Source organism: Muntiacus reevesi, chromosome 2 (genome assembly GCF_963930625.1).
Source record: "Muntiacus reevesi chromosome 2, mMunRee1.1, whole genome shotgun sequence".
Taxonomy (NCBI): domain Eukaryota; kingdom Metazoa; phylum Chordata; class Mammalia; order Artiodactyla; family Cervidae; genus Muntiacus; species Muntiacus reevesi.
Window position 1 is genome coordinate 247,031,590 of NC_089250.1, and position 27,215 is coordinate 247,058,804.

At 55.9% G+C, this 27,215-nt stretch overlaps 2 protein-coding genes across 4 annotated transcripts; both read right to left on the bottom strand.

The window, feature by feature from the left end:
- Window positions 1–10,003: 10,003 nt before the first annotated feature.
- CDH16 (cadherin 16) lies at window positions 10,004–20,047 on the bottom strand. Of its 3 annotated transcripts, XM_065925475.1 has the most exons (19): window positions 19,899–20,022; window positions 19,408–19,484; window positions 18,897–18,954; window positions 18,538–18,621; window positions 17,811–17,966; window positions 17,602–17,740; window positions 17,088–17,246; window positions 15,896–16,092; window positions 15,156–15,278; window positions 14,839–14,989; window positions 14,406–14,633; window positions 14,243–14,319; window positions 13,981–14,169; window positions 13,633–13,874; window positions 12,937–13,070; window positions 11,880–12,122; window positions 11,626–11,733; window positions 11,183–11,299; window positions 10,005–10,378 (listed from the first exon to the last, which is right to left on the bottom strand). In XM_065925475.1, the coding sequence occupies exons 2-19, from the start codon at window positions 19,467–19,469 to the stop codon at window positions 10,281–10,283; spliced, it is 2,565 nt and encodes an 854-aa protein (XP_065781547.1). In that variant the 5' UTR covers window positions 19,470–19,484; window positions 19,899–20,022; the 3' UTR covers window positions 10,005–10,280. The 3 variants fall into 3 exon arrangements, with proteins under 3 accessions (XP_065781549.1, XP_065781547.1, XP_065781548.1); XM_065925477.1 differs by lacking the exon at window positions 11,183–11,299 and having other exon boundaries at window positions 10,004–10,378; window positions 19,899–20,023; XM_065925476.1 differs by lacking the exon at window positions 19,408–19,484 and having other exon boundaries at window positions 19,899–20,047.
- A 2,533-nt stretch (window positions 20,048–22,580) lies between these two features.
- On the bottom strand, window positions 22,581–25,884 carry RRAD (RRAD, Ras related glycolysis inhibitor and calcium channel regulator). The gene is made up of 5 exons (XM_065920519.1): window positions 25,771–25,884; window positions 25,169–25,553; window positions 24,425–24,498; window positions 24,094–24,298; window positions 22,581–23,244 (listed from the first exon to the last, which is right to left on the bottom strand). The coding sequence occupies exons 2-5, from the start codon at window positions 25,536–25,538 to the stop codon at window positions 22,967–22,969; spliced, it is 927 nt and encodes a 308-aa protein (XP_065776591.1). The 5' UTR covers window positions 25,539–25,553; window positions 25,771–25,884; the 3' UTR covers window positions 22,581–22,966.
- Between the last annotated feature and the right edge of the window lie 1,331 nt (window positions 25,885–27,215).

Sequence of the window (27,215 nt, forward strand, 5' to 3'; positions counted from 1 at the left end):
TCTGGGGTTTACTCCCTCCTGCCCCAAGAATGGTCCAAACCACCTTTATCCTCCTCCACCCCTAAACAACGGCTGCCCTCTCTGATCAACTCTACCCAGCACATAGCAGTCAGAGCGACCTTGGTCAGACTCAGATCTGACCCCTTCACTCCTCTGCTCCAAACCCTTCCACAGCTCCCCATCACCTTTGGGAGAAAGCGCAGAATCTTCCTCCCCAGGTATGGGGGCACTACAGTCATACACAGCGGAAGGAGCCGGAGAAGAGAAAGTAGTCTTTGTCTTATCTTGCAAGGCTGGAGTCACTTCTTCCATGGCCCCTGCTCTCCTCTGGGATATAGCCTAGAACCCTCCACCTTTTGCTTTGGGTTGTGGTTGGTTTGTTTGTTTTAATTTGTTTATGGCTGCATCCAGTCCTAGTTGTGAGCACGTGGGCTCTGAGGTTGTGGCACAGGGCGTGTGAGATGTTAGTTCCCTGACCAGGGATCAAAACTTTGTCCCCTGCATTGCAATGGGACTTACCACGGAACCACCAGGGAAGTCCCCTGACTATACTTTTAAGGTTGAGCACAAATTCTTTTCCACTCCTCCCATCAAGCAGTAAGATCCAATTCCCCTCCTCTTGAATCTGGGTGCTCTTAGCAGCTTACTTGTAAAGAATAGAATACAGCAGAAATGACACTGAGGATTGACGAAGTCAATGTGCAGCAAAGTCTTGGTAATTGGTGAATCTGATAGATGGCTGTGATGGTTTTACGTGTTAACTTGGTGGGGCTAAGGGATGATAACTGATAAAACATTTTTTCTTCATTTTTTCATTTTATTTTTCATTTACTTCTGCCCTGAGGGTAATTCCAAAAGAGATTAGCATTTGAATCAGGAGACTGAATAAAGAAGAGCCTGGACATCATCCAATCCACTGTGGCCTGGGATAGAACAAAAACGTAGAAGAGGAAAGTTGCTCCCTGTTAAGCTGGGACAGCGATCTTCTGCCCTTGGACATCTCAGGCCTTTGGACTCTGACTGGGACTTACATCCTTGGCACCTGTGGTTCATAGACCTTTGAATTTGGACTGGAACCACACTATTGGCTTTCCTGAGCCTCCGGTTTGCATACAGCAGATGGTGGGACTTCTCAGCCTCCATTATCACAGGAGTCAATCCCTTATCATCTAATAACTATATGAGGCAAGTATTATAAACCCATTTTACAGATGGTAAAACTGAGCTTGGAGTAGTAAAATGATGTCCCCAAGGTCACAAAGTTCATAAATGCACAGTTGAATTTCAAAACTCTGGGGGTGTTCTCCAAAGCTTCCTCAGATATTGTGCAATTGCTAAGAGATCATGCAATTCTGCTGAATATCTACTCATTTGGTACTTTTAAAAATGCCCTATCTGTTCCCCAAAAGCCTGGGAGGAAGGAGTAAGTTGTTGGTCCATGGAAGCATTCTAGCAGAAGCTGGGGGAAGTTCATGGCCAGACATGAATTGAATGGATTTGGGGGCCCTTTGCTTGTGCCTGGGGTGGGGGCTGTGTAGATATAATACAGGATAGATCTTAAGTACAGCCTTTCCCTGCATCCTCAGGCAGCCTGGCCTAAGGGACTGCGTAGGCAAGAGCAGGCGGAAGCTTGGGGTGGGGGCTGGTTTTGAGCAGCAGGAGAGACCAGCAGCCTGCCCGGCTCCACTGAACCTGTGGCCCTGGACTGGTCTTGGGTCCCCTCCCTGGGCCTGGTACCTCTGACTTAAGGGAGAGTTCAGAACTCATCAGACACACAGTGAAGCCTGCTCTCTCACCCCAGTACCTGTTAGAATTTATCGAAAACAAAAAATAGACAGAGGGAGGGAGGGAAGATTAGGCAACTGTGCAAGAGGGTTTGAACAAAAATGGTCATAGCCCGATGTTTGTGAAGAAAGAGAAACTGGACACCGTGGACATGTTCTTCCTCAACATACTGGACAAAGAGATTCTAGTACATCCATCCTGGTGGACTTTGAAGTGATGGCGAAAAACTAAAGTGATGATGAAAGATCTTCATTATTTGACGGGAAACAACTAAATGGAAATACTGTAAAGGAGGGGATGGGAAATCAGGTTGCAAAACAGTATGCACAGTAAAACCCCAGGTTGAAATTGTTCCCACCCTGGACCTCACACACACCCCTCCACCCTTCCACCAGCTCCCTCGTGACTAGCACCATTGGCCAGGGGCCACCGCGGGGGAGGGGACTGCAACTATATTGGGAAGGGGATGAGATCATCGAAAGACTGGCTGATTTAGAACCGGGTAACTTTTTCCACCCGTGTGGCTCTCGGTGTCTTCCATGCCGGATCATAAACCTTGGCGCCAGCCTTAGGGTGGAGGGGGGACATGTTCCTCCTCACGAGGGGCAGAGAGGTGGCTGAAGCTGGACAGAGCACAGGTGCTGGGCTGAAATTGTGATATAATGGCAGAACGGGTCTGGGGGTCCCCAGGGCCCAGTTGGGACCCTGCAAGAGCTTGGCTCCTAGCAGATCTGAGTGTTGCTCCCCCAGGAGTCTTTGTGAGCAGAAAATGCATTTCATGGTGCAGAAATATCCCAGAGGGTAGAATATCCCTTGTGATGTGCTGAGCTGGGTGCCCCCCAGGACCAAGTCTAATGCCCTGTTATGTCTTGAGATTCCTATTTGCCAGCCGGGACTTCCCCTGAGAAGACTCCTCCTGTTTCTGGCTAAACCCAGGGAAAACCTTCCTGGCGGTAGCTGTGGAGGGGAGAGGCTGGAGTGGGAAGGGAACTGGGGTCCAATTCCAGCTAAGTAGATACAATGCACGAGGTCAGTTCAGCTCCTATCTGGACCTCAGGGCCCATCTGACTCCCTCAAACTGTTCTCCAGTTTCGCGGAAACATCACAGCGTGTCCCAAAGCTCTGAGCTTCTGCCCAGGCAGTTGTCCCAAGCTGGCTCCACCTCCCCCCTCCAGCCGCCTTTGTCATACACCCCCAAGCTGCGTTAGGTGCCACCTGTGCCCCGAATCAGTGTCCATTGTGTTGGTTTGCCCATGTTTATCCAAGGTGACCCTGAGGGCAGATACTGGCTCCAGGGAAAATGCTAACACATGCTGGGTGAAGGAGAGAGAGGGCCCAGGAAGGGATGGCGACGGGAGGGCAGGAGAGGACCAATTGTGTGCCCCTCACTGTTCTGTGTCAGGCCTCCGAGGGACCCCTGGGAACCTCAGGCACCTCATACTCCACAGAAGGCAGCAAGAGAATACAGTGTGGAACACCCTGATGTGGGCTTGGCAGGCGAGGAGCAAGAACTGGGCAGAACCGGAATGAGCCAGAGAATCCCTCCTTAGGCTGAGCCCTGGGTGGCAGGGCCAGGAATGGAATTCTCCAGCAGGATGGAGTCTTCCTGGAAAATCCCCACAGGCCCTTGCAGAAACATGCTTTTATGCCTGACTCCGGTTCCTTCAGATTGGCAGGGAAGGGGCATTTTGGCGGTGAGGCTAGATGCAGGTAAGGCCCTTATCTTCTCTGGATTTTTTTTTCTTCTTCTTTTTTGGCCACACCATATAGCATGCAGGATCTTAGTTCCCTGACCAGGGGATCAAATCTGTGCCCCCTGTAATGGAAGCGCAGAGTCCAAACAACTAAACGGCCAGGGAAGTCCCTTCTCTGGATTCTGGAACAGCTGAAGTGGAAATTCATGCCTTCATTGAGCACCATCTGTCAGCTTCACAGGGTTCTCTCAACCACCCTGAGAAGCAGAGATCAAGGTCCCCATCGTTTGAGAAGGAAGCTGATGCCGGGAGATACAAGTGGCTTGCCCAAGATCACATGGCTAAGTCAGGATTCTAGGCCCACATATCGAGGGCTATCGACCTGCTTATAGCTCCAGTGCCCCCATCCCATTCAGGATTCCCAAAAGGACAGGCTGCCACTTCCAGCTCAGCTACTCTTGACCAAGCCTGGGCTGGCCCTATGCCTACCACTCTCAGAATAACCCTGGTGGTTCTGGGCACAGATTGCTGGCCATCACCTGGAATCTATTTTTGTCCTTCGGGTAACAAGGAAGTCTCACCTTGTGCAGTAACCACTTGGGGTGAGGGGAAAACATATGACCCTCAACCCCAGCTGACCTTGCTGCCCTGCTAGGAAATGACCCCAGTGGGGAAGGAGGAAGCCTGGCTCAGCCACGCTCCCTTTCTCACCTTACTTAGATACGTCCAAGAATCTAGCTTCTTCCTACCTCATCCTTTCTTGACAGCCCACACCCTACCCCCATCCAACACACACAAAGCCCAGGAAGCTGACAAATGGATCATCTGTCCTCGTGATCCATTGCCTGATCTTAGGCACCTGAACAGCCAGAAAATTCTTTCTCACATCTAATCTGTGGAAATAAGACCATTTCCTTAGGTGCGAGCCAGAGAGTCTTAGAGTCCAGGTGCAAGGGCTTTGTAAGGACCCAGCACCTAACTTTGACTTTCCAATTCTAGGACCCTGGAATCCTGTGGGGCAGTGGTTGATGACATTTGAGGAGATGACACAAGCTGTAGGTATACCACAGACACTCTGGAAGGTCAAGTAAAACTTCAGAGGTCATGGATCCCAAAGGACATATATAGAGGGGTGACCCCTGGGAGTGGGGGCCAGAGATGCAGAGAGAGGTACCCCAGAAGACATGGGGGCTCTTTTCTGCTGAAACCAAGCGTGGAGGAGGGAGGAGTTTTATGACCCGAACTTGGCAACATAAAATAAATGCACAGAAAAAAGACTGGAAGGAAACTAGATAAAAATGTTACCTTAACAACAAAGTCAAGAATGACAACAGCTGTGATGACAATAATAACAGTAGCTATTCCCATTTTTAAGGGCCAGTTTTGTGCCAGTCCCTGTGCTAAGTAAGGGCTTTGCTTGTGTTGTCTCAGTTAATCCCCACAATGTGCTCTTCCCTCGATGGCCAAGGCCAATGGCCTGCAGGGTAAGCGTCATAAACAAGGATGGTTTTTGCCAGGTTCGCAGCTTCCCTGGAGGTGAATAACTGAGCTCTCAGGCCCAGTACACAGGAGATGCTGTGCTTTCCTTGCCAGCAGAGCTGGGCCAGAGAGGGCACGTCTGGCCCCCTCGGGGATGCCTTTCGAGAGCCAGCCAGGCCCACTGAGCTGACCCCAGCCCTCACTTGGCCCTCCTCCTTCAGGCGTTGGGGCTCAAAATAGCGGCCGCTCGAGAGCTGACAATCAAAGGGCAGCTAAAAAAAGTCCCCTCAGTCTGGGCTCTGTCCCACACGGCTCGTAGGGCCTATTTTGGGGGAGAGGGTGCCGACGTGCCAGTGGAAAATCCACGGGGCGGGAGTCTCCAAGATGGGGAACCCACGTGCCTCCCTCTCCCCCCCTCCCCCTGCACCCACCAAGCATACTCGCTCACGTGCACAGACACACCCGTATTTGCAGCCCTCAGCCCACCTTCCTGGCTATTGGACTTCATCATCCCACAAGCAGCCCTGGAGAGGGTGAGGAAAGCGCAGCTCAGGGTAAGGGAAAGGACTTACCCAAAGTCACACAGCTGGGAAGTGGGCAGAACAGTGGTCAACCTGGACCCCTGTGGCTCTCAGTACAGGGCTCTCCCTGTAGAGGTGGCCCCTTGCCTATGGCCTCGCTGGGGAAACCAATACCTCATCTTTAAAAGCTCTGAGGTGGTGCCCTCTGGGGTAGATGGGCTAGGAAGATGACTTGAGGGTCTTAATGACCATACGGAAAGAAATTGCACTGGAAACCTGAGGCTGGTGCTCATGGAAACTTGCCTGGCTGTAGGAGAGGTAGGTGAGCTGGCATAAAGCCTTGTCCGAGTGAGCCCACCCCCCTCCCCGTCCCTGTGACCACCTTGCCCGCCCTGCCTAGGCCCCCGGAGCCTGGTAGCCCCTGCCAAGTTTCCAGGGAACGTGTTCGATAAGGGACTGGTACTCATGACTCGCTCCCACCTAGCCACTATCTCTGACCCCGCTGCCGCCAGCAAGTGGGTAAGAATAGTAACAGCCCTGCTGAGTGGGCAGGCACACAGGGACAACACAGCAACGGCTGCAGGCGGGCAGCTCTGGCCCTCCGGTTGAGGACAAATCTCCAGCTGTCTTTTCCCATCAGGCTTCGCCACCCCCCACTCATTGTCCTGACATCCAGCCACACCTTGTGATGTAGCGCCAAGCCTCATCCTCTTCCCCTGCTGCCTCAGTGGAGGGGACCTGCAGGGGAGCACACTGCCTTGTGCAGATCCTGGCCTGGGGCTGGAGCCCTGCCCTCCTCTGATAAGCTGTATGACCTGGAGCCAGACACTGTCCTTCTCTGGGCCCACAAGCAGAGTAAATGGCCCAACAGCCTCCTGAGGCATGGAAAATGGCCAGCAAGGCTTCTCTTCTTGCTAGGGCCCTTCACTGTCCTGGTACCTGCTGTGGGCCTGTCTCCTGAATGCCCCTGAGAACTCTGACCCTTGGACATCTTGGTCAGAGGGGATATGGATGGGGATATTGGAGTCCCTGGAATAAGGCATATGCTGTGGCTGAGTTCCCTCTATGAGTCTGCCTGTGACACGCCTGTTGTGTGCTCCACAGCACAAGGGTGCATCACTCTAAGAGAAGAGGCTGTTGTCATGGAATCCAGGGTGAGCATCACCATGACATTTGAGGCAGGGAGATTTAGGGAGGCTTGTGTCCAAGTCCTGAGTCACTGTCGGACCTGGGGGTAATTAAAGGAGATGAGGCTGAGTCCCCCATCCCCCTGGACCGTGGCCCCTGAATCTCTCATAGCCTGACTCATTGCATGGCTCAAACCTGGACCCAGCCCCTCCCCCAGCCTTCTCACCCCTCCCAGCCCTCTTGCTCCCCTCATCTTCCCTGTTCTCTTGACCCGCAAGCCTACCTCCTGCCCCACTCCATGTCCCCCACAGATCCAAGAGTCCCGGGGGGAGGGGCCCAGGGATGCCAGGGAAGGGAAAGAAGAGAAGGGCTGGGGTGGGTTCCTGGCACGCTTTTACCATGCAGACTAGTGTTTAACACACACACACCCACGGACACACTCACGTGCACACAGGCACACACAGACTCCTAACAGAGTGATTGGGCCGCCATGGGGTCTCCTAGCTCAGTCTCCCGGAACTGTCTCTCAGATAGGCCTCCCCACCCGTCAGTCCTCTGGGTCCTCACACGTTCCTGAGACCCTCTCATTAGAAACACCTTATCCCACAGCAGCAGGACGTTCGAAGATGAGATCAGAGAAAGAACTTTGTCCTGAGGCCTAAGCTAGTCTTGAGATGAGTCTTGGTGGGTGTGAGTGGGGTTGGAGGAGGGGCTGTCTCTGAGATCCCGAGACCATTTTTTTCTTTGTGAGCAAAGGGCCAGACTGACCTCTGGGTCTCTTGCTTCAAGAGCCCTAATCTCTGGGTCTGGAAAAAGTTTAAAAATATCCTCATGTTTACATTCTTTCCAAGCCCGCCTCCCAATCCTCAGTGCTGGGTCCCTTTGATCTGGCCCAGTGCCTCTGGAAGGAGCCTGGGAGAGGGAGACCATGAACTCCCCACCAGGGTGGACCCCACAAATCTCTCCAGATCGGTCTGAACCCCATGAGAACTCTCAGCGGCACCCAGAGAGAGCCATGGAGCTGGCGAGGAGCCAAGGCTGGAAGGGATGTCTCACTCAGGGTCACCCAGCAGGATCACAGGGGAGCAGGAGTTGGGGTCCTACTCCACACTTCCTCCCAAAAGCCTGGGCCTCACGGGGCCCCTGGGGAGGGTGTCAGAATCTGTGACTGTAGGCGTCTGAGATGAGCTCCCCCAACCCACAGTCCATGGACCAGGGAAAACCATGTTGGTAGAGCTCCTGCTCTGTGCCTGCCATTGTTGTACACACATTTTTTTTTTTCAGGGGTTACCTCGTGTAGTCCTCTCAATAACTCTATTTGAGTGAGACCCATTTTACCGACAAGAACACTGAGGCTCAGAAAAGTAAAGAGATTCCCCTGGGAACACACAGCAGGGAGGAGGCAGAGCAGGAATCACACGTTCTTCCGCCCACACGGAGCCACCAGTCACCCCCCACCCCCTAACCTTGCCCTTGCAGGGTCCAAGCCCCGCCTGCAGAGTGAGCTCACTGACCTACCGCCAAGCCCACAAAAGAACACCAGCTTCTTGTTTCTCTCCCTCAGAGAGCCAGGGGGAGCCACGCCCCTCCACGCCCTCACTTTCCTCTACAGAAGGAACTGAGAATGGCAGGAGAGGCTTATGTCCACAGGTGCTCAGGAAAATGCAGCCCGTGTCGTTGGGGGTTGTGGGCCCTGTTGTCAACCCCACAGTCAGAAAGTGCTCTGAGGTCTAGAGGCTTGAGACCTCGTATTGAGGCAGATGCCCTCATGAGCCCTGTTGTCCTGTCACCAACCCTGTTACCCACCCATATATTCGTCCACTTATCCACACACCCATCTATCTATCTGCCTGTCTACCCATTCATCTTGGGCCAACCCACACACCCACCCATCCATTCATCCACTCACCCACCTATCAACCTATCTGCCTATCCAGAACCAGGACCCAGAAAGCAGCTAATTCCCAGGGCCCAGTTCAGCTGCTGGATGGACTTGGGAAGGCTTCTCCACCTCTTTGGGATTTACTTTTCCAACCTGATAAGAAGTTGCTGGCCTGGCTGATCCCTAAAGCCCATCTGGGGGAATCTGGTGGGTGCAGAGACCTGCTGAGGGCTGTGGACACTGCTGGAGAAGTAACACAAACCTTGACTGCCCTGCTTCTGAGACCCCCAGTTGCAGCCCTTAATTTCCCTGACCTTCAAATTCCTTCACTGGACAAATGGGGCCAATAAACCCGCCCTTGCACATTGATGGAAAGATTCAATGAGATCTGCTTTCGAAGAGCTTTGTACCTTGAAGGCTTCTGAGTAGGTGCAGGCCAAGCAGAGGATCCTAAGTGATGGGCAGGAAGCTCTGCTTGGACCGTATTAGTCAGCAGAGCCTCCTGTGGGGCAGGGGAGGGAGGGATGACGTGGGCCCAGAGTGGCTAGGATCAGATTTAGAGTCCATCCTTGGGCTGGGGATCCTGGCTGAGTTTCCCAGGCTCCCCTAGGCCCTCCAGGATGCCTGCCCCATATCTCTTGGCTGTGCTTGGCCTCCATCCCACAGAATCTGCCAGGAGTGAGGAGATTATCTCCTAAAAATAGAGCCTGGGCCCCACTGAGATTGTTTTTCTCCTTTCCCGGTGATTTACCATCATCAGCTCAGGGTGCCTGGGACAACAAGTCCCATCCCAGAGACCATTGGGATGAAGGCATGGGGGATCAGTATGTGTCTTGGGTCAGTCAAAGGGTCAGGGATGAGAGGTCAGTCTGGAGATGGGATCAGGGCTTAGCACCAGGCCGTGGCTTAATCTCAGGCCAGGGGAAAGGGTTCTCATCTGGGGCAGGGGCAAGGTGAGCCACGAGGGTTCCTATCCCACCCCAGTGGTGTCCATCTGAGTGATTCTCTGATTTTTTGCAGACTCCTCATCAGCCTGTGTATAAAACTCAAAGGTGCCTTGGGGCCAGCCAGGGGCAGAGAGACCCATCCCTAGCCTCATTTCTGCTTTCCAGCACCACGAGGCCCTCACCATTCCTACTCAGACCCCTCCTGAGACTTAAGGACCTCTCCCCACCCCTGCATGCAGGTGATTCATGTATAGGGACTCGAGTGTACTCACACATGAGTACAGGACATGGACTCACAAGTTGCCTTCCAAGAGCACCTGTGAGTCCATGTCACTCTCAAGGACACCCTTCTCAACCATTACCTGTACAGTTAACCCATCCAGAGTCTGCAACCAGTGGTCTCCAAATGCCCAGAGAAATGACACATTTGTCTCTAGCCTCAAGATCTCATGTCTTTCTCCACAGGGGACCCCAGGCTCATTCCTCAAGCACTGAAACACTTTCTGTGCAGCAGGAGATGGGGAAGAGGTTAAGGGGCAGGTGGACTTGGATGATGGACACACAAATGGACACTTGGACATGGGCGCATGGTCCCTGAGGACCCATGGCCAGTTCTCTGAGGCTTTATTATTGGACAGACATGAGCCGTCTGAAGTGGTTCCACGGGCACTTAAGTCTGTGTGCAGGCTCCACAGACATATCTGGTGATGTTGCCTCCCTCCTAGGGCAAGTGAAGGGGCTTCTTGCCCTGTCTCAGCCTCGTGGATCTGGAGTGCTGGGCTATCTCCCAGTGGATTCGGATGCAGCCAGATGCCAAGTTCCCAGCAGGGGCTGCCTGGACCATTTAAACTGCCGCCTTCAGGGGCACACTGTCTACTGGCTGATCCAGGTCCTTCTTCCTCGCCAGGGTCAAGTGGGTGAAGATGAGGATGAGGAAGATGCCTGAGGAGCCAGAGAGGGATAGATCAGCCCTCAGAAAGGGCAGTAGGACTTGTCTATCCCTGGGGATTCCTTGCTATTGGAATTGATTTAATGAAGAAGCAGTTTCCTAGATAGCATCTCTGAGGCTGAATTGGGTATGATTCTGTGGTTCTGGTGCTGAAGGAGCATAACTGACTCATCTGGCCCTCACCAGGCACCCATCCCCTTGAGGCTGCCCCAGAATGCCCCAGCCTCCAAGGTCCCCTTCTCTGGGGTACAGACAGGGGGTCGTCTGAGAGCCAGTGAGTTGTCCCATGGACCTCTGAGAGGAAGGCACATTGTAGCAATGTCATAGCACCAGTAAAGAAAACCAGCCAGGAAAAAAAAATTTAGGGGGCTAAATAAACAAAGGGGATGGAGAGTAAGGCTTGAACTGAAGGACTTAGGCTGGAAAGAGTGAGCTCTGCCACACGCTGGCTATGTAAACTCTGACAAGTTACTTAACCTCTCTGAGCATCAGTGACCTCACCTGGAAAAGTGGGGAAATGCCAGCATCACAAGGTTGTGGGAGGATTCAACTCAATAAACCTGTGCTTGGCTGATACACAGTTAAGGTGTAACAATGTAACAGTAAATGCTATTATCAATGAGAATGACCTGGACTATGGTAAGAGGAGGCAAGAGCATAATGAATCTGAGAGTTGGGGGGGGGGTGGGTTTCTTCTCAGCCCTGGGGGATCCATGGGAACAGGAGCACTGTTTATCTGGAGGCTGTGGCTCTGACCACCATTGCCCTCCCCCACGCAGGAGCCCAGCCTCCATTACCTATTGCTATCAGAGTGCCCACGAGAATGCCCACCGCCGACAGCTTCGTGGGCATGCCCTTCATGCGGCCCACCTTGCGCATGCACTGCCCCTCCACATTGCAGCGACACACGATCACTGAGGACAGGCAGGGAAGGAAGGTCAGGGCAGTGGGGGAGGGCTCCCCAGCTTCTCAGCGGCTTAAGCCCAGCCCAGCTGGCTAGTATGTGTGCTTCTGTGCCTATGTGCGTGTTCATGGGTGTGGGGGTTGAAGCAAGCTCCTGTGTGCATGCGCCTGTGTGCACTGGGCTCTGTGTGCCCAGCCACACATGTGCAGGTGTGCACAGGTATATGCTGTCCACATGAGCCTGCAGACATGTGGCCCAGTCCCTCCGCCTACGTCCCAGTGGCTCCCTCAGAAACTGCATGCCCCTGACCTTGGCTGCACCCCAGCCCGGCCTCACCTCGGACCTGGATCTGCCATATCTGGTCATTGCGGCTGACAACTATGGGGACTATGTGTTCGCGAGGCTCTACCCAATGCAGGCCCAAGGTGAGGTAGGCATGGGACCCTGTTGGGAATCGTAAGCAGCAATCAGAGTCAGCAGCCTGCTCCCCCCAGACCCAGCCCCACCCTCATGGTGAGAGGGTGTCTCACTTCCAAAATCCACCCGCCCCCTGCCTTGGCCACAGCCTCCCCGCTTTCCCCAGCACACACCATTGAGAGCCCGGAGACGCCAGTCCCGCTGCACCGTGGGGTTGGGACCAAGGGCAAAGCTGTAGGGACCATGTCTATCAGCCAGGTCAGGGTCCTCCCTGGGTCCACTGACAACCACCCCATGGTCCTGGCGGGGTGTGCATAGGTGTCGGGAGGGCACGGGAGCCAGCGTCGGGGTTGGGGCAGAAAGGGCCTTCAGGAAGTGAATCACAAGGGTCGCAGAGGTGCTCAGCGTTGGTTCATCTGCAGAGGAGGCAGTACTGAGGTGACTCAGCCCCTTGTGGGGGAGTTGGGTGAATTCAAGGTCCCTGGGCTGGTCCCCTTCCCCACAGTCCATCTTCTCACCCTGCTGAGCCCCTTTCTTGCCCCTCCTTCCCACCCACCTTCACATCTCCATCCCCAGCATCTCCACGCTAGTCTCTTCCTCATACCCTTCACCCCCTTCACCATCCAAACACCCGCCAGGCCTTTCTGTGCCTTTTTGGATGGAAAGCTTGCCTCAACCCCCACCCCCACCCCAGCCCCTGGAGCCAGGGCCCAACAGTGCAGAAATGCCCTGACTATACATGAGCTCTCCCCTGCTTGTCTGTCTTGCTCAGTCCAGCTCAGAGCTGAAACCTGACATCCCGCCCCTGGGCCAGCTCTTCATCCCATCAACATGGTGTTTGGAGTCCTCCCCACCTGACCTCATCCAAGCTCACCTCCTGGCACGCCTCCCGGGGAGAGCCCCTGGCCCTTATCTGCCCCCTCACCTCCCGCCCAGCCCCAAACCCTCTGCTCCCAGTTTGTGTATAAAGCTGACACGCTAAGAGGGGCCCCCCCCCAACCGCCCCAGGGTGAGGTTGGGGGATTACAAGTGTCTGGCGAAGAGGATGGTGGCGGGGCAGAGGCCAGGCATTCTCAGAGAAGGACACTGTACCCAGCTCCTTGTCCCTCCCTCCTGCCTTGGGCAGAGTGGATGCTAGCAAGGGCCCTGGGGAGGAGGCTTGGTCCTGCTCATCTGTCTGTCTGAGGCTCTCTCACCCTCCCAGGGGTCCCCACCATAGGCTGGCCATACCTGCATCCTGGGCCTCTATGAGCACTGTGTACATGTCCCCAGGCTGGGCGCCCTGCAGGGGCCGGGCTGTGTGCACCTCCCCGGAGATCTCCTTGATGCAGAGCCAGCCTTCGGAGTCATTGACCAGGGAGAACCTGAGGCCCAAAGAAAATGGGCAGGGAGGCAGTGACCACATATGGGGTCTTGCCCAGAGACCTCCAGGGCCATGTGACCTGCCCGAGTCCCACATTCCCTCTGTGACTTGAAGGCAGCAGCAGCATCCATGATCTGTCTCCAGCTTAAGGGACTTGTTGGGGCGGGGCAAGGCTTAAACCACAGACACTGAGGCTGAGAGAGGGATCACACTAGAGCCTGTGGGACTCTAGACTTAATTCCACTATTCCCAGGTCAGCCCACAAAGGGCCAAGAAGGAGCCAGAGGCCTGGGAATAGCACAGTGCTGCACTCTGGGTGGGTGGCAGGAAGAGGGCCGGGTACACAGGATGGAATGAGGAGGCATCATCTGAGCTCTCAAGGGGTCCCAGCACCCCTTCTCCCTGCTACCCTGGTGCCCCCAAGAGTCACAACCTGCAAATTAGCCAATGGTTTGAGGAACTTTCCAGGTCGTAAATAATGTTAATTCCCTCTGAGGTCCGGGGGTCATTCCCAAGGAACAGAGGAGGTCCAGTCTAGGTAAGGGGCTGGGCTTCTGCCTTACCTGAGGGGACTGCTCATGGGGTCTGAGGGCTGGACGGTCAGCAGGAGGGAGCCAGCAGGGGTGCTGATGGGGACACTGGCCTCATAGCTCTCCTGGTCCAGCTGAGGAGGCGGCACCACCCTTTCCACCAGCACAGTCACGGTGGCTGTGGCTCCTGAGCCTGGGCCTGGCCCCACCAGCTCTTCCACGTTCCGCACCACCACCACCAACTCGTGGCTTGGAGCTGCCTCATAGCTGAGGTTCTGGAACCAGAGGGACTTGGGTCACTGTGTGGGCCAAGGCATGGCGCCCTCATGCATGAATGCGTGCGTGTATGTGTGCACCCCTTCTCCACCCCTAGCCCCTTACCTTGAGGAGTCTCAGCTGGACATGATCAGAGTCTGGCTCCCAGTCCAGGCTGAAGGTCCCCTCTTCATCCCCTGCCTCGATGTCAAAGTCCATGAGGCGGAAGGCAGGTTCGAGGTCAGCATCAGTGGCCGTGAGTGTGGTCACCAGAGTCCCAGGCTCTGCATCCTCAGGGAGACTTACGGGCTCAATCTGGAGAGATGGCAAGGGGCTGTGAGCCTACCATTAGTGCCTGCTGAAGGGGTCCTTCCCTGTGCCTGCTTACCTGGGAAGTGGTAAACTCTGGGGCATGGTCATTGATGTCCGTGATGGTGACTGGTATTTCACAGGTGCTGCTGAGGCCTGAGACAGAGGAGGGCATGTTGGGGAGGCCAGGGTGGGAGCTGAGGGGTCAGGGAACCCTGGTCACCCACCACTGGGGCACTTACCACCATCTGCTCCTCCTAGGTCCATGGCCAGCACCTGAAGCAGGATGTTCTGGCCAGCTTGGAGCTGGGCAGCCCCCAGGGTCACGCTGCCCGAGGTGGAGTCCAGCTCGAAGGCTCTCAGTTCTGCCGGCTCCTCAGGCTCAGGGCTCAGTAGCTGATACACAACATGGGAATTGGGGGAACTGGGAGCATCTGTGTCCTCTGCCGAAATCTTAGCCACCTTGGTGCCTGCGAAGATGACACCCACCTGGGTGGGACCACAGCCAAGCCTGGAGGCCTTACCCCCCACTCTTCTTTGTGTATGTGTGTGGGCTGGGTCAGACGTTGATATATCGGCCTGGGGCTGGTTGGCCCCATAGCACAGGACGGTCACGTGGCATAGTTCACAGGGGTTTTACCACTACCCCACCCCCTAACAGGGCCCATAGCCCACCTGGGGGGCTGAGCTCTGGGATGCTGACTGAGGGGCCTCGTGGGGGGCAGACGGGTGCGTTGTCGTTCTCATCCGTCACCACCACCTGCAGCTCCAGTGCTTCTGCATAGTCCTCACTGTGGGTGTTCTGAGCCCACACCCGGAGCAGGTACTGTAGTGGGCAGTGGGAGGGCTTCAGGTGAAGACCAGGGTCTTCTCTTCTGGTGGGCAGCTCCAGTTCTTCTGCCTCAGTGTCTGTGGAGGATGTGACACCCCCAGAAGCCCCCTGACCGGGACCAAACACCCCTCAGCCTGTCCTGGCTCCCCCTTCATCTCACCTCAGCCTGGGCTTCTCGATCCAGCTCCCGGGTCACATAGAGTTTCCCCTCTGTGTCCACATCAAATGGTCCCTGGGGCTGGCTCTCCAGGTGATAATGTACATCCCCCCCATTCCAGTGGACCTGCGAGGGAGACACAGAATGAGGGTCTCCAGGATGAAGGGCAGGAATAGTCCACGTTATCCCTTATGTTCCAACAGTTCACGGTTTAGGGAGCCTGCGCCCCAACTGCCATGTGACTCCAGGCAAGCGACTGTCCTCTTGGGAGACCAGGTATGATCCTTTTGTTTAGGGAGGTTGTCGTGACAACCCTGTGGTGGCCTTGCCCTGGTTCAAGCCTGGATTCTGCCCAAAGTGTCTGAATGACCAGATTGTTTTATTCTCTCCTCTCTGGGACTGAGCCTGACCCCAGGGCATTCCTCGAGGAGGCCTGAGACATTCCTGGCCTAGGTGACAATCCCCATGGCAGCAAGGAGGTAGCAGCTGTTCTGTGAGGAAGCCTGGGGTGAGCTCAGGAGGTCAGAGCAGGGAGCCACGCCAGCCAGAGGACAACCATCTGAGGAGCTCAGGGCCTGGTCCTTTAAACACTCATTGCATCATGGGAGCTGATGGGGACAGAGGAGGGGGGAGCATAGTCAGGGGCGGAGCAGGGGTCAAGGTCAAGTTGCAAATCTCCATAAGACTCAGGCCCAGCTGCACCATCCACGGGGTTATTTCAGCTGTAACAGCTATTTACTCACCTGAGCAATGTGGTGTGGGTATGGGACTTGGAGATTCTCTGCCAGGTGGACAGGATCTAGGGGCACCCAGGTGTTTTCCACTATAGAGACATCTATGGTGGCTGTGGCCTGGTGGCCCGAGGCCTGGTCACCCATGTCCTTGACTTGTACCAACAGCTGGTAGTGCCCCTCCAGAGACTTGTCTAGGCTGGTGCTCCCTAGAAGGGGAAGGCAGTCAGCTGGTCAGGGGGCCAGTGCATCCTTCTCAGCAAGGAACCAAACACAAAGACAAGTACACGGCAGGTGTTCAGGATACTGTCTTGGCCAAGGGATGAGAGGGACCTGTAGCACCATCGTGAGCAGTCAACCTGGACTTGACAGTTTGCAGAATCACTTGCACATCTGTCCACACAAAGAAAGGTTGATGTACTGGATTCGTGGATGGCCAGGATGAGGGGGTACATGGGTGGATATGTAGATGAGTGAATGACTGGTTGGATAAATGGACAATTGACTGGATAGATAGAGGCTTGGGAGGGTAGATAGATGGGAATTTGGACCTGTGGATGGATGGTTGGGTAGATGGACTATATGTGGTTGGGTGATAGATGGGTGAATGAGAGAGTTGTATGATTGACTACTTTTTCTTTTCCCAATTTGTTTCTTTGGTCTGAACTCCCATGTCCAGATCTCTCTTGCCATCCGTCCCAAGGTCTCCCAGCCACAAGGTTCTGGGCCACAACCCCTCAGGTCTCTCCTACCCTTGCCTCTTAGGCCCAGGTTTGTAGAATGTAGGGTTGAGGCACTTCCAGTCACGTGCATGCTTAATTGCTCAGTTGTGTCCAACTCTTTGTGACCCCATGGACTGTAGCCCACCAGACTCCTCTGTCTGTGGGATTCTCCAGGCAAGAATATTGGAGTGAGTTGCAATTCCCTTCTCCAGGGGATCTTCCCAACCCAGGGATCAAACCTGGTCCTCCTGCATTGCAGGTGGACTGTTTACCACTGAACCACCAGGGAAACCCTACTTCCAGGCACACCGTTTCTTAACTCCATGCATGGTCCTGGCTCCACACATGATTTTGCCTTGCTACCCTCTCCAGCTGCAATACTCTTTCCTCCTCTTTTATCTCTTGAGCTGCAAACCCATCCTACAGCTCAGATGAAACCCAGCTCTCCCCGTCCCTCCCTTTTCACACTGACTCAGGCTCACCCTCAGGTCTCAGAGCCAGAGCGCCCAGCCGAGGCTCCAGCTGGAAAATATCGGAAGCAGGTTGGGCTGGAGCCTGGTTCAGGATGTGGAACCGAAGATCTGAGTTGACTGTGCCTGGCTCATCCCCATCGGAAGCCTCCAGGAAGAAGAAGGGGACACCTGGGAGTATGGGGAGAGTTTACCATTAGGGACAAAGGGGTGGGGAGAGTCTCCCAAGCTTCGCCTGTCTCTCCCTGGTTCTGCCTTTCATACCCATCATCATATCAGGACTCTGAAGGTGCGCCATGACTCTTCACCCCACTTCACAGATGAGTAAACTGAGGCCTAGAGTAGATGGAACTCACCTGTGGACCCTCAGTTGGGTGGGGGGTGTGGATAGGACAGAAATGGGAGGGGGGTGGCTTGGACCCTGTTGCCGTGTCCCTATGCCATCTCTCTGGCCATCAGCTTCCTCTCTGTTCTCCCATCGGTGCCCAACTGACCTTGCTGTGAGCTCACTTCTTTGGGCACTCACCCGGCCTAGTACCCCGGCTCAGCTGAACTTTGTAGGTGGCCTGGGAGAAGTGGGGCACCTGGTCGTTCTCATCCTTCACGTGCACACGCACGGGCTGCGGGCCCCACAGGACACGTCTGTCCTCAGTCTCCAGGGTGACCTGACAAGAAGGAGTGGTCAGAGCCCCGCCCTCCCCCGGCGACGTCCCCCTCCCCCTGGCCCAGCCATACCCGTAGCTGGTACTCTGCCTGTTCCTCCCGGTCCAGGGACCTGGTCACCAGCAGGAAGCCAGATTCTGGGTCCACAGCAAAGGGGCCCTCCCCTGCCACTCCTGCATCTCCTGACAGCGCAATCTGGCCCTCAGCCTCCTCACGAGGCAATGGCAGCTGGTGGGGGAAGAACAGAGGTAAAGCGAGCTAGGGGCGAGTCTGGGGGATGCCCCTTCCACCCAATAGCCCCATTTTTTAATATGGGGAAACTGAGGCTCAGAGAGGGCTTGCACTTGCCCGAGGTCACAAAGCCAGTAAGGAACAGGATGGACATTCAAAGCCAAAGCTCTTTCCCCTGTGTTGGGTGCTCCCTTATACTCTCTGCCCTACTTCCTGAAGCTTGAAACCCCTCCTCCATCACTTCATCCTTTAATTAATTAATTAATTTTTATGTTTTAAGATGTTTTGGCCATGCCATGCAGCCTCTGGGATTTTTAGCTCCTTGATCAGGGATTGAACCTGGGGCCCCAGCACCAAGAGCACTGAGCCCTAACTACTGAACCACCAGACATGTCCCCCCCCTTCTGTTTGAAGCTCTACTTTCTTCTGAGATGAAAATCTTACTAGCCATTCACACTATACCACATACTCTCTAAAAAGCCAGAGCAATAAAGAGAAATGGATGCTGGAGGTAGGGGAAACAGGACCTGTGGGGAGGGCAGCCCACCCAGTCAGCTCTCAGACTCACCTTTGTCAAGTACAAAGGGAAATTTCCACCATAGTTTTCCGGGACTTCGACATACAGCTCTGCAGTCTGGGCTCTAGGGAGAGCCTGTGGAGGGATTCTCAACACGTCACCAAGCTGTACCTTCCTCCCATGGGTGCTACGACCCAACAGAGAAGGGGAATTTCTACCCCTTCCCTGGGCCTGGTCATACTTTATCCCTCCGCCCCCTGGCCTTTGACCTCCTAACCCCAAGACAGGCCTAGAACCACATCCCCCAGACACTACCATCCATAGTCAGTGCAACTGGTCCAGGTGGAGTAGGGGGTGAAGGTACAACCCCCAAGGCCAGGATCTGAGGGCAAAGAGAGGGCCCAACTCACCTGGGGGACTAAGAAGCAAAGTAGCCAGAGCCAGGCAGGGACCATGGTCAGGATGGGCCTGTAAGGATCCAGCCCAGGTTGGTGGGCAGAGGGTCCCTCCCATAACCCTCCCTCGAGAAAGTGTTCCTCACCCATTCCCGCAGCTTCCCCAGGCCCCATGGGGTCCAGCAGCCCCCCTCCTCCAGCTGGACCAGGGGGCAGGCAGTCAGGCCTCCTCCTGAGCCCTGCCTTCTGCCGCCCCAGCAGATCTCAGAGCAGCCCCGCCCCCCGCCACTTGGACACTGCCCCCACCCCCTCCCACCCTTGTCCCCGGCCTGAGCCTGCTGCATACACATAGCCGGGCTTCACAACAGACTGGCCTCCTCTTCCTCTGCTTTGAGGGACCTGTGGTTCCTCCATTGCCTGCAGCGCAGTATCTAGCTCCTTGGCCGGGCCCACCAAGACCCCCAGGTCCAGCTGCCCTGCATCTCTTGGTTCTTGTGCCCACAAGGGTCTCCACAGGGAGCTTTACCTCCAGACTTCTATCTCCTTCCCAGCATAGCCTCCCCAGCTCGTAGATCCCAAAGTATTCATTTCTCAGCAGTCTCCCTGAATAACCAACGTTTGAAGCTAGAAAGACCCTGATGACCCTGTGGGCCTCCTCCTGTGGCCGCCTCACATTGTAGGCAAGGCCTGAAGGGCAAGAGCTGACCAAGGTCACAGAGGATTTGACCACGGGAGAATTCTTCCTGAAACAGAGGGCTCAGGGTTCAGGGTCTCCAAGACTCTTTTAGCTCCCACTGTTATCCTTCAGACATGGAGCCCTCACAGGACAGGACCCCTGCCCTCACCTCAGTGTTTTCCAGCACTCAGCATGGCGCTGGGCACCCAGAGAGCGGACAACCACACCAATCACTCCCGGGGAGTCTTCCCTGGATGACAGGGCAGTGTTTCTCCCTCCCCTGCCACCAACCCCCGCCTCAGCCCTGACACCAACCCAGGTCCCAGGTCCCAGGCCCTCACCCGCCAATGCCCGAGGCTGGCTTCCCTTGGTCCAGCTGCCAGGTAAGAGGAGTCTTTCTACAGGAGTGCTGGCCAGGCCGAACTGGGTGGAACAGGGCAGGGCGGACACTGGAGCAGGTAGGCGGGCCAGTCACGCTTGCTCAGGAGTGGAAAACACCTCTGGGCCCACAGCAGCAGTCCTGACCCTGTCCAGCCCCTCAAGTTACTCATTGACTTTGAAAAGCTGGAGGTTGCTCGGCATCCATGACCGCCAACCCCAGGAGGTGGGGAGATCTTCGACCTGCACTTGTCCCACCCCTACACAGCTCAGCGGGTACTTCTCGGCCCCCTGGATTTGGACATGACCTTTTTTCCGTGGCTCCAGGCTTGCTCCCACTTCTCCCACTTATGCACCAGTGTCTGCAGCTTCGCCTTGGCCCACGCTGTTCCTTTTTCCTGGAATGCCCTTCTCACTCCTTCATCTGTCTGCTGATCACCCGTTCAGGCTTCTGCGCTCAGCTCAAATATTCCCTGCTTCCAGGAAAGCTTCCCTGGCTCCCAGGTTTGTTCAGGGCTCTCCCATGGAGATACTTCACCCCTACCCATGCCCATATGCCATAGAGATAGTACTTTATCTATTAACACAAGGAGGGCACCAGCTTGTTATTAGCTATCTCTTCCATCAGACTCGGAGGCCCTCCAGGGCAAGACTCAGGGACCCAATAATTAATGACCTGGTCCTTGCCTGGCCCTGGCAGCTCCCAACTGACTTGTGGAACTAAGATAAGGAGCTGGAGGTGCCATGTGCAGGATAGGGGAGTGGTGCATGACCTGAACCAGATATTTGGAGCTCCAGACCACCCACCAGTGTGACCAGTGGGCGGGGGTAGGAGGATAGCAGCCTGTGAGAACCCCTAAGTCTCCCTAGGTGCTCACACTAGCCCCTGGACACAGACAGGGCTGGGACAATGGACTGTCTCGTGCCTTTGAGAGGAGAGAGGAGTTTGAGCCAGTTCAGGTGACCTTGAGGGAGTTGCAGGACTGACAGGAGGCCCTTCCCCCACTGGTGCAGCCTAGAAGAGTCGGGAGAAGCTCCTGGGGCCTGGGTGTGTGGAGTGGTGGGAAGAGGGTGGGAAAGGTCAGGGATCTTGGTCTCCGACCTCTCCTGTGGTTTCCCCGGAGTCCTTCACATTGCAAATCTGGTTAATTTGTCTCAGGCTAGAAGGCTGGATCAGGACCCCTCAGCTGACTTCAACTTTGTCCATCACAAGTTGAGTTCCTGCCTCCAGGTCACTTGGGCACCCCAGCCCGGAGCAGTGCTGCGTGGGAATGTTAAAAGGGTCTCATGTGTATTAAGACCACATGAGAGGGGTCTCCAGCTATGTGACTGGCACTACTCTAAGCAGATACCATCCTTATTCCACCCATTCCATTCTGAAAAGGGTATCGTGCCCATGTCACACACTGGAGCACAGAGAGGTTGAGTGACTTGCCCAGGGTCACACAGCCAATAAGTGACAGAGCTCGGAAGGTCTGGAATCTTCTTCAGGCCTCAGCATCCTCACCTGCTCTGAGAAATTTGCCTTGGTGCTTCTGCCTGCCATTTGCCTTGGTGAAGGACACTGAGACTGGGAGCGGGAATGCAGCTTTGAGCTGCCCTGGGGGCATGTGGTTAGTCACGGGGATCGCACACCTGAGGAACTGCTTTCAAACCTCCACCTGCTATTGAACAATTGCAATCAGAGTTCTAACCAAGTCCTGAGGGCTCCCAGGAGCCCTGAAAAAATTGACTAATATAGAAATGTCTGGATCCCGGCCTGGAACCTTTTCAGAAACCATCCCCAGCCTTGTCCCAGGCTGCATCTGGGCTCCCAGTCCCCACTCAGCCACTTCTGCCTGTGGGGCCCCAGGTAAGTGCTTCGTCCCCCATCCGCCATTGTTGAATGGGGATGCTGACTCCTGAAACCATGATGGTAAATCCGAGCAGGCACCTGTGCCCAGAAGGCTCCCCTTCCCAGGTGAGAGTGGTGGGGAGATACACACCTCCAGCTATCAGCAAAGATGCACACATTTACAAGAGAATGCAAGGCCTCTCATTCCAGGCAAGGAGGGCCCCAGGGACCCGCTCCTACATTAGGCAATGCCGAGCATGGAACCCTCTGGTGTGGCCACTCAGTGGGGAGAAGAATGGCCCTCCCTGTCCCCCCACCACTTCCTGCCTAGCAACCCAGCCTCTGCTAGGAGGTGGGGAGCCACGCGGAGTCAAGTCCACCTGAGTGTGCCTTCCTTGTGCATGCGTGTGTGCTAAGTCACTTCAGTCGTGTCCGACCTTTGTGACCCTATAAACTGTAGCCCACCAGGCTCCTCTGTCCATGGGATTCTCCAGGCAAGGATACTGGAGTGGATTTGCAGTGATTGAACCCTTGATCAGCTGGGCAATGCCAGGCTCCTGTACAGAAGAATCTGAATAACAGGTTGGGTGAGGTTCACGTCTCTTCCTGCTGCTTGAACCCCCACCCCCCACCCCGTTTACCCCAGCAACCAGACCACAACCCACACCTGCCCCTTGGACGCACCTGGGCACAAACATTAGAATAGTTAAGGCCACAGACTAGGGTGGGTCAGTGAGGCCCCTTCCTCAACTTAAGGAAACTTTCCCGTTCCTACAGCCCCCAGAATCAAAGAAAACAGAGTCACCAGCCCTGGCCTATCAGGAAATAGTCTTTATTACAAAAATCTGCATGTAAACAAATAGCCACTGCACTGAACAGCCTCCCTCCAGGGCATGCACACCAGGGTGTAGAGAAAGGCAGAGTCCTCTCCCCACTCATAGGCCCGTCCCCAAGGGCTGGCAGGAGTCAGCCTGCTGCTTGGGATGCACACAGGCTGGCACAGGCATCTCAGTGGGCCCAGCCCTCGACGGCCACTGGGAGTCGCCTCCCTGGGCAGCACTGTCTGTCTGTCTGTCCATGACCGTGAGGTGGGGGACGCCCAGAGTCTGAGCCAGCTCTGAGGCACCTCGGGCGGTTGGCTGGGCCAGCCCACCAATCTGCCCATCTGTCTGCACAATACAGCAAGGGCCCCAGGGCCTAGAGCACCGACAGGTCGTGGCAGGACTTGGACTTGGCACGCATGGCCATCTTGCGGCTGTTTCGAGCGACAATGCGGCCCAGGAAGCGCTTCGCCTTCTTGCCCAGGCTCTCTCGCCGCCGGGTACCTGCTTGCCGACGCGCGTTGGCCTCTTTGCTGTCCCTGCGCAGGCGTATCTGACGCACGACACCCTCGAACAGTGCCTGGACGTTGTGGTGCAGCGCAGCTGACGTCTCAATGAACTTGCAGTCAAAGACAACGGCGCAGGCCCGGCCCTCTGGTGTGTGTGGCAGGGGTGGGGAGTGGGGGACAGGCACACATCAGTAAGCAAAATGTGGGTGGGTGAGAGGCCCACTCCAACCCTGGCCACACCTGGCAGCTATCTGTGGGGAAGGCGAGGGGAGTCCTGGGTCCTCCCCAGGAACACAATGAACCCCACCTCCTGTATGGAGGGGCCCAGGCATCACGGGGTCACCCAGCTGCAGAGCTTGCCCATGTTTAAGGAGCTCATAGAGGCCCACAAAAGAAGACTCATTTATCGAAATAATTCAAAGTTTGATATTTAAACGGTAGTGCCATAGTACTCAGCACAGGAAAATGACAACTTTGTTGGACAGCATGGTGTTTTATGGCTTGCTGTTATATCATGATGAATGATGGGTGGAATGGGGGGAGGACATCACCAAGTCACTGCTGGTTCTTCTGTGGGGTTCAGGTCTAGGGGTCACAGAGGATGCTGAGCCCAATATTGGGGGAGGGCTCCTCTTCAGGGGCAAGATTATGCAGAGACTGGACTGGGCCTGAAATCCAGGCTCTGGCCTCCTGGCCTGAGTCCCTGAACTCTCCTCACTCCTCATCAGCCAGGCCAGGGACAAAGAGGACAGAAAAGGAGGGCTCTGAGATGGTCCAGCAGCTTTCACCTCCTCTAGTACATCTGGTCCCTTCCCCAGCACTCAGGACTTGGGAGTCCTGTGGGAGGGCAGAAGCTCTCCCCCTGTCTCCCTGAGTTTTCTTCCTGGACATTTTTAGCTACTGATGATCCCCAGAGACTCGAGCTGAGTCAAGGCTGAGTGGACCACAGAGCAGCCAGGATCTCCCTCCCTTTCCGACCCAGCTCCCTGCTCACCGTCCAAGGAGACCTCGCGAGAGCGCACCAGGTCGCTCTTGTTGCCCACTAGGATGATGGGCACGTCATCCGTCTGCCGCGCCCGCCGCAGCTGGACCCGCAGCTCTGAGGCCTTCTCGAAGCTGCCCTTGTCAGTCACTGAGTACACAATGACATATGCATCTCCCATGGCCAGGCAGTGGCCGGGTAGCCAGCGACTCCCATCCTAGGGGACACAGACACATATTTACCCAATAGTCTCACGACCCAGCTACAACGCTGTCATTCCCAGCAGGCCCCTACCCCCAGCTCAACCCTCCCACCCTGCCCTGGGTCTCAGCCTGCATCCTACCTGATCCCAAATGTCATAGACCATGAGTGACGCCTCTTCTCCATCCACCATGATGGAGCGGTCATATGTGTGCCCTGGGCAGGAGACCGTAGTCAGGTTACTTGCTGGCTGCCACAAGCCCCCCCATCCCCCCAGTGCATCAGGTGTCCTTTTCTGGCCACACCCTTCAACTCCTCCCCAAAGCCCCCCAACCTTCTCCTCCACTGATGGCTGCTATATAGTAACAGAAATGACAGGGCTGAGAAATAGGGGGGCAGGTGAAGGGCATGGTGTGTGGCCCCCCACCTAGCTACCCCTTCCCCAAGCTAGCAATGTCCTGGGTGGCCATTCCTGGGCTCCCTGCCCTCCTGTTGCCTGAGACTCAGGATAGTTTTGATCACAGTGGCTTGAGTTAGAACAGACATCCCCTGGGGACCTTGGTTACCTAGGACTCCTCTCCTAGACTCTCCCTCTGGCTGTGTTCTCCCCGGTCCTGGCAGGGAGGGCTATCCTGTCCTCACACTACAGAACCATTAAACATATGCCCTGGGTCTTCTACTCCAAGCATTTCTTTCCCTACTAAAGGCTGGGGTACCTTCCCCCTTAGTTTCCCCATCTGTGAAAGGGGGAGGTAGACGCGATTCTCAGAGCGCCTTCAGAATTCCGTTGGTATTTGCTGCTTTTAACCCTGATCCCCAGTCCAGCAGCCCCCAGTCCTAACCCTGAGTTCGCCCCTCCCTTGAACAGTCCCTCCCATTCCCTCACCTGCGGCTTCCGCTTCAGGCCCGTCCTCTACACCTCCGAAGATGCGCGCCAGAGCGCTCTTGCCCACGCCAGGCGCCCCCAGCAGCAGCACCTTGTAAACGCTCTCGTCTGAATCGCTTCCTCCCGAGCTGAGCGAGTCGGAGGAGCCCTCGGGCCAGTCCAGCCTCGGACCCTGGGCCCCTGTCCCGGCTTCGGACGTTGTCAGAGCGCCCGGAGACAGCGCCGCCTGCAGGTCGCGCTCGTCCACCGGCATGCTCCGGCGGTGCAGCGGGGGCGGGGGGCCCCAAGGTGTGCTGCCCCGACGGCGATCGCGTTCCCGGCCCCCGCCGCGGTTCCCGCCGGCTCCGCTGCCGCCGCCGTTCAGAGTCATCGCGTCGGACGCCGTCTGGGGAACGGGAATCCGGATGGCCGCGTAAGCCGCGGTGGACATGGAGTAGGAGGCCGGACCTGGGACACGCCTGCCTGACCACGGGTCAGGAAAGATGCTCGGCGTATAGGACCTGCCGCGGAAGGTCTTTGCGCCCTGACAAGTGACCCGCCCTCCTGGCTCGTCCATCCCAGACGGTGAGATCACCCCCACCCCGCTCTGCCAGGACACTCACCCACTCAGACACGGTGAGGACTAGGTAGGTACCAGGCTCGGATACAGTCCACCCGTAGACCCAGGAGCGAACACTCGACCAGTCGCAGCCGCCGCCTTCTCAGTGCGTACTGGGCTCAGGCTCCAGAGTCGCCTATTTAAGCCTCTTCCCGCCCCCGCCCCCACCCCCGCGCTCGCCCCCGTCTGCGCGGTGCGGGGGCTGACGTGTCCGTCTCCCTCCCCCAGGGGAATCCCCCACCCTCCTCCTAGGCCCTCACACCCACCCAGCCCTCGCCTCACTCTCTAGGGCGGGGCAGGGGCAGACCCCGCAGACAAAAGCGCGGGTGTGTGTGTGTGTGTGTGTGTGTGTGTGTGTGTTGGGGGTGGGTGGAGGGCAGGTAAGGAAGAAAGAGAGGGCGTCTGTGAATGGTACAAGGAGGAGGGGGACAGAGGTGGAGAGTGCCATTACGGGTGGGGGCAAGGCGCGAAGAAGCCCCAATAGCCCAGTGGGCCAAGTCCCCACTAGGGAAGACTTAGGTCTGGCCCTTTAAAAGTGAGTTCTCCCTTCCCTCTCTCCCAGTCCTGGCCTGTTGCCCAAGCAAGCAGACCAGTTACAGGTCCACTGACTTCACCCTTCACTGCCCACGACACCCATTTATTTTGGGGTTCTAAATCCAAGCTTCTAACCTCAACACCAGGTCCTTCCCACTCTCATCCCTGCCCTTGGGAGTTGATGATTCTACCTGATGAGCCTGCCCTTCGAGATGAGGGTTAGTGACACCTGAGCCCCCAAGGGGGCCCTTAGAGGCCTTTGGGGAAGGGGTGGGGAATGGAGGCCCTCTGCCAGTGTGGTGCAGGTAGAGGTGCAAGCTTGAATCTTGAGGAGAGAATGTGGGTCCAGAGAAGGAAAAGGATGGACTCAGCACCACCTCCCCCTCAGCACCCTCCAGGCAGCTGCCAGCCGCTCTGCTAAAAATACCTGGTCATTCGGCTCCTGGCCTGGAGGTTGCCCAAAGTCAGGGAAATCCTGGCAGGCAGGTGTCAGAGACCAGCAGGAGCGGATAGGGGTGGGACTAGACCAGATCAGGTCTGGTTCCAGTCACTCTGAGTCTTCAGTGTCTCCTTCCTTCCCTTTAGTCTCAGACTGGGTCTGTAATTCAAGGCACACTCGGGGTCTAGAGGTTCATTGTCATAAAGCATGGATGGGTTCAGGCTTCCCAGGTGGCTCAGTGGTAAAGAATCCACCTACAATTCAGGAGACCAGATTCAGTCCCTAGGTTGGGAAGAACCCTTGGGGTTGGAAAGTAGGAAATGGCAACCTGCTCCAGTATTCTTTCCTGGGAAGTCTCATGGACAGAGGAGCCTGGCAGGCTACAGTCCACGAGGTTGCAAAGAGTCTGACACGACTTAGCAACTGAGCATGCGCGCACACATGGATGGGGTCAGGCGGTTGGGAATGGGATAGCC

Excerpts from the sequence above, each read along its gene's own strand:
- CDH16 (XM_065925475.1), bottom strand. The coding sequence starts at position 19,469 with ATGAATACTTTGGGATCTACGAGCTGGGGAGGCTATGCTGGGAAGGAG. Across the intron at positions 17,741-17,810 it reads AGGCAGAGTACCAGCTACGG|GTCACCCTGGAGACTGAGGA; the intron begins GTATGGCTGGGC and ends CCTTCTTGTCAG. Across the intron at positions 16,093-17,087 it reads TCTGGCTCTGAGACCTGAGG|GGAGCACCAGCCTAGACAAG; the intron begins GTGAGCCTGAGT and ends TTCCCCTTCTAG.
- RRAD (XM_065920519.1), bottom strand. The coding sequence starts at position 25,538 with ATGACTCTGAACGGCGGCGGCAGCGGAGCCGGCGGGAACCGCGGCGGG. Across the intron at positions 24,499-25,168 it reads GCCTGAAGCGGAAGCCGCAG|GGCACACATATGACCGCTCC; the intron begins GTGAGGGAATGG and ends TCTCCTGCCCAG. Across the intron at positions 23,245-24,093 it reads TCGCGAGGTCTCCTTGGACG|AGGGCCGGGCCTGCGCCGTT; the intron begins GTGAGCAGGGAG and ends CACACACACCAG.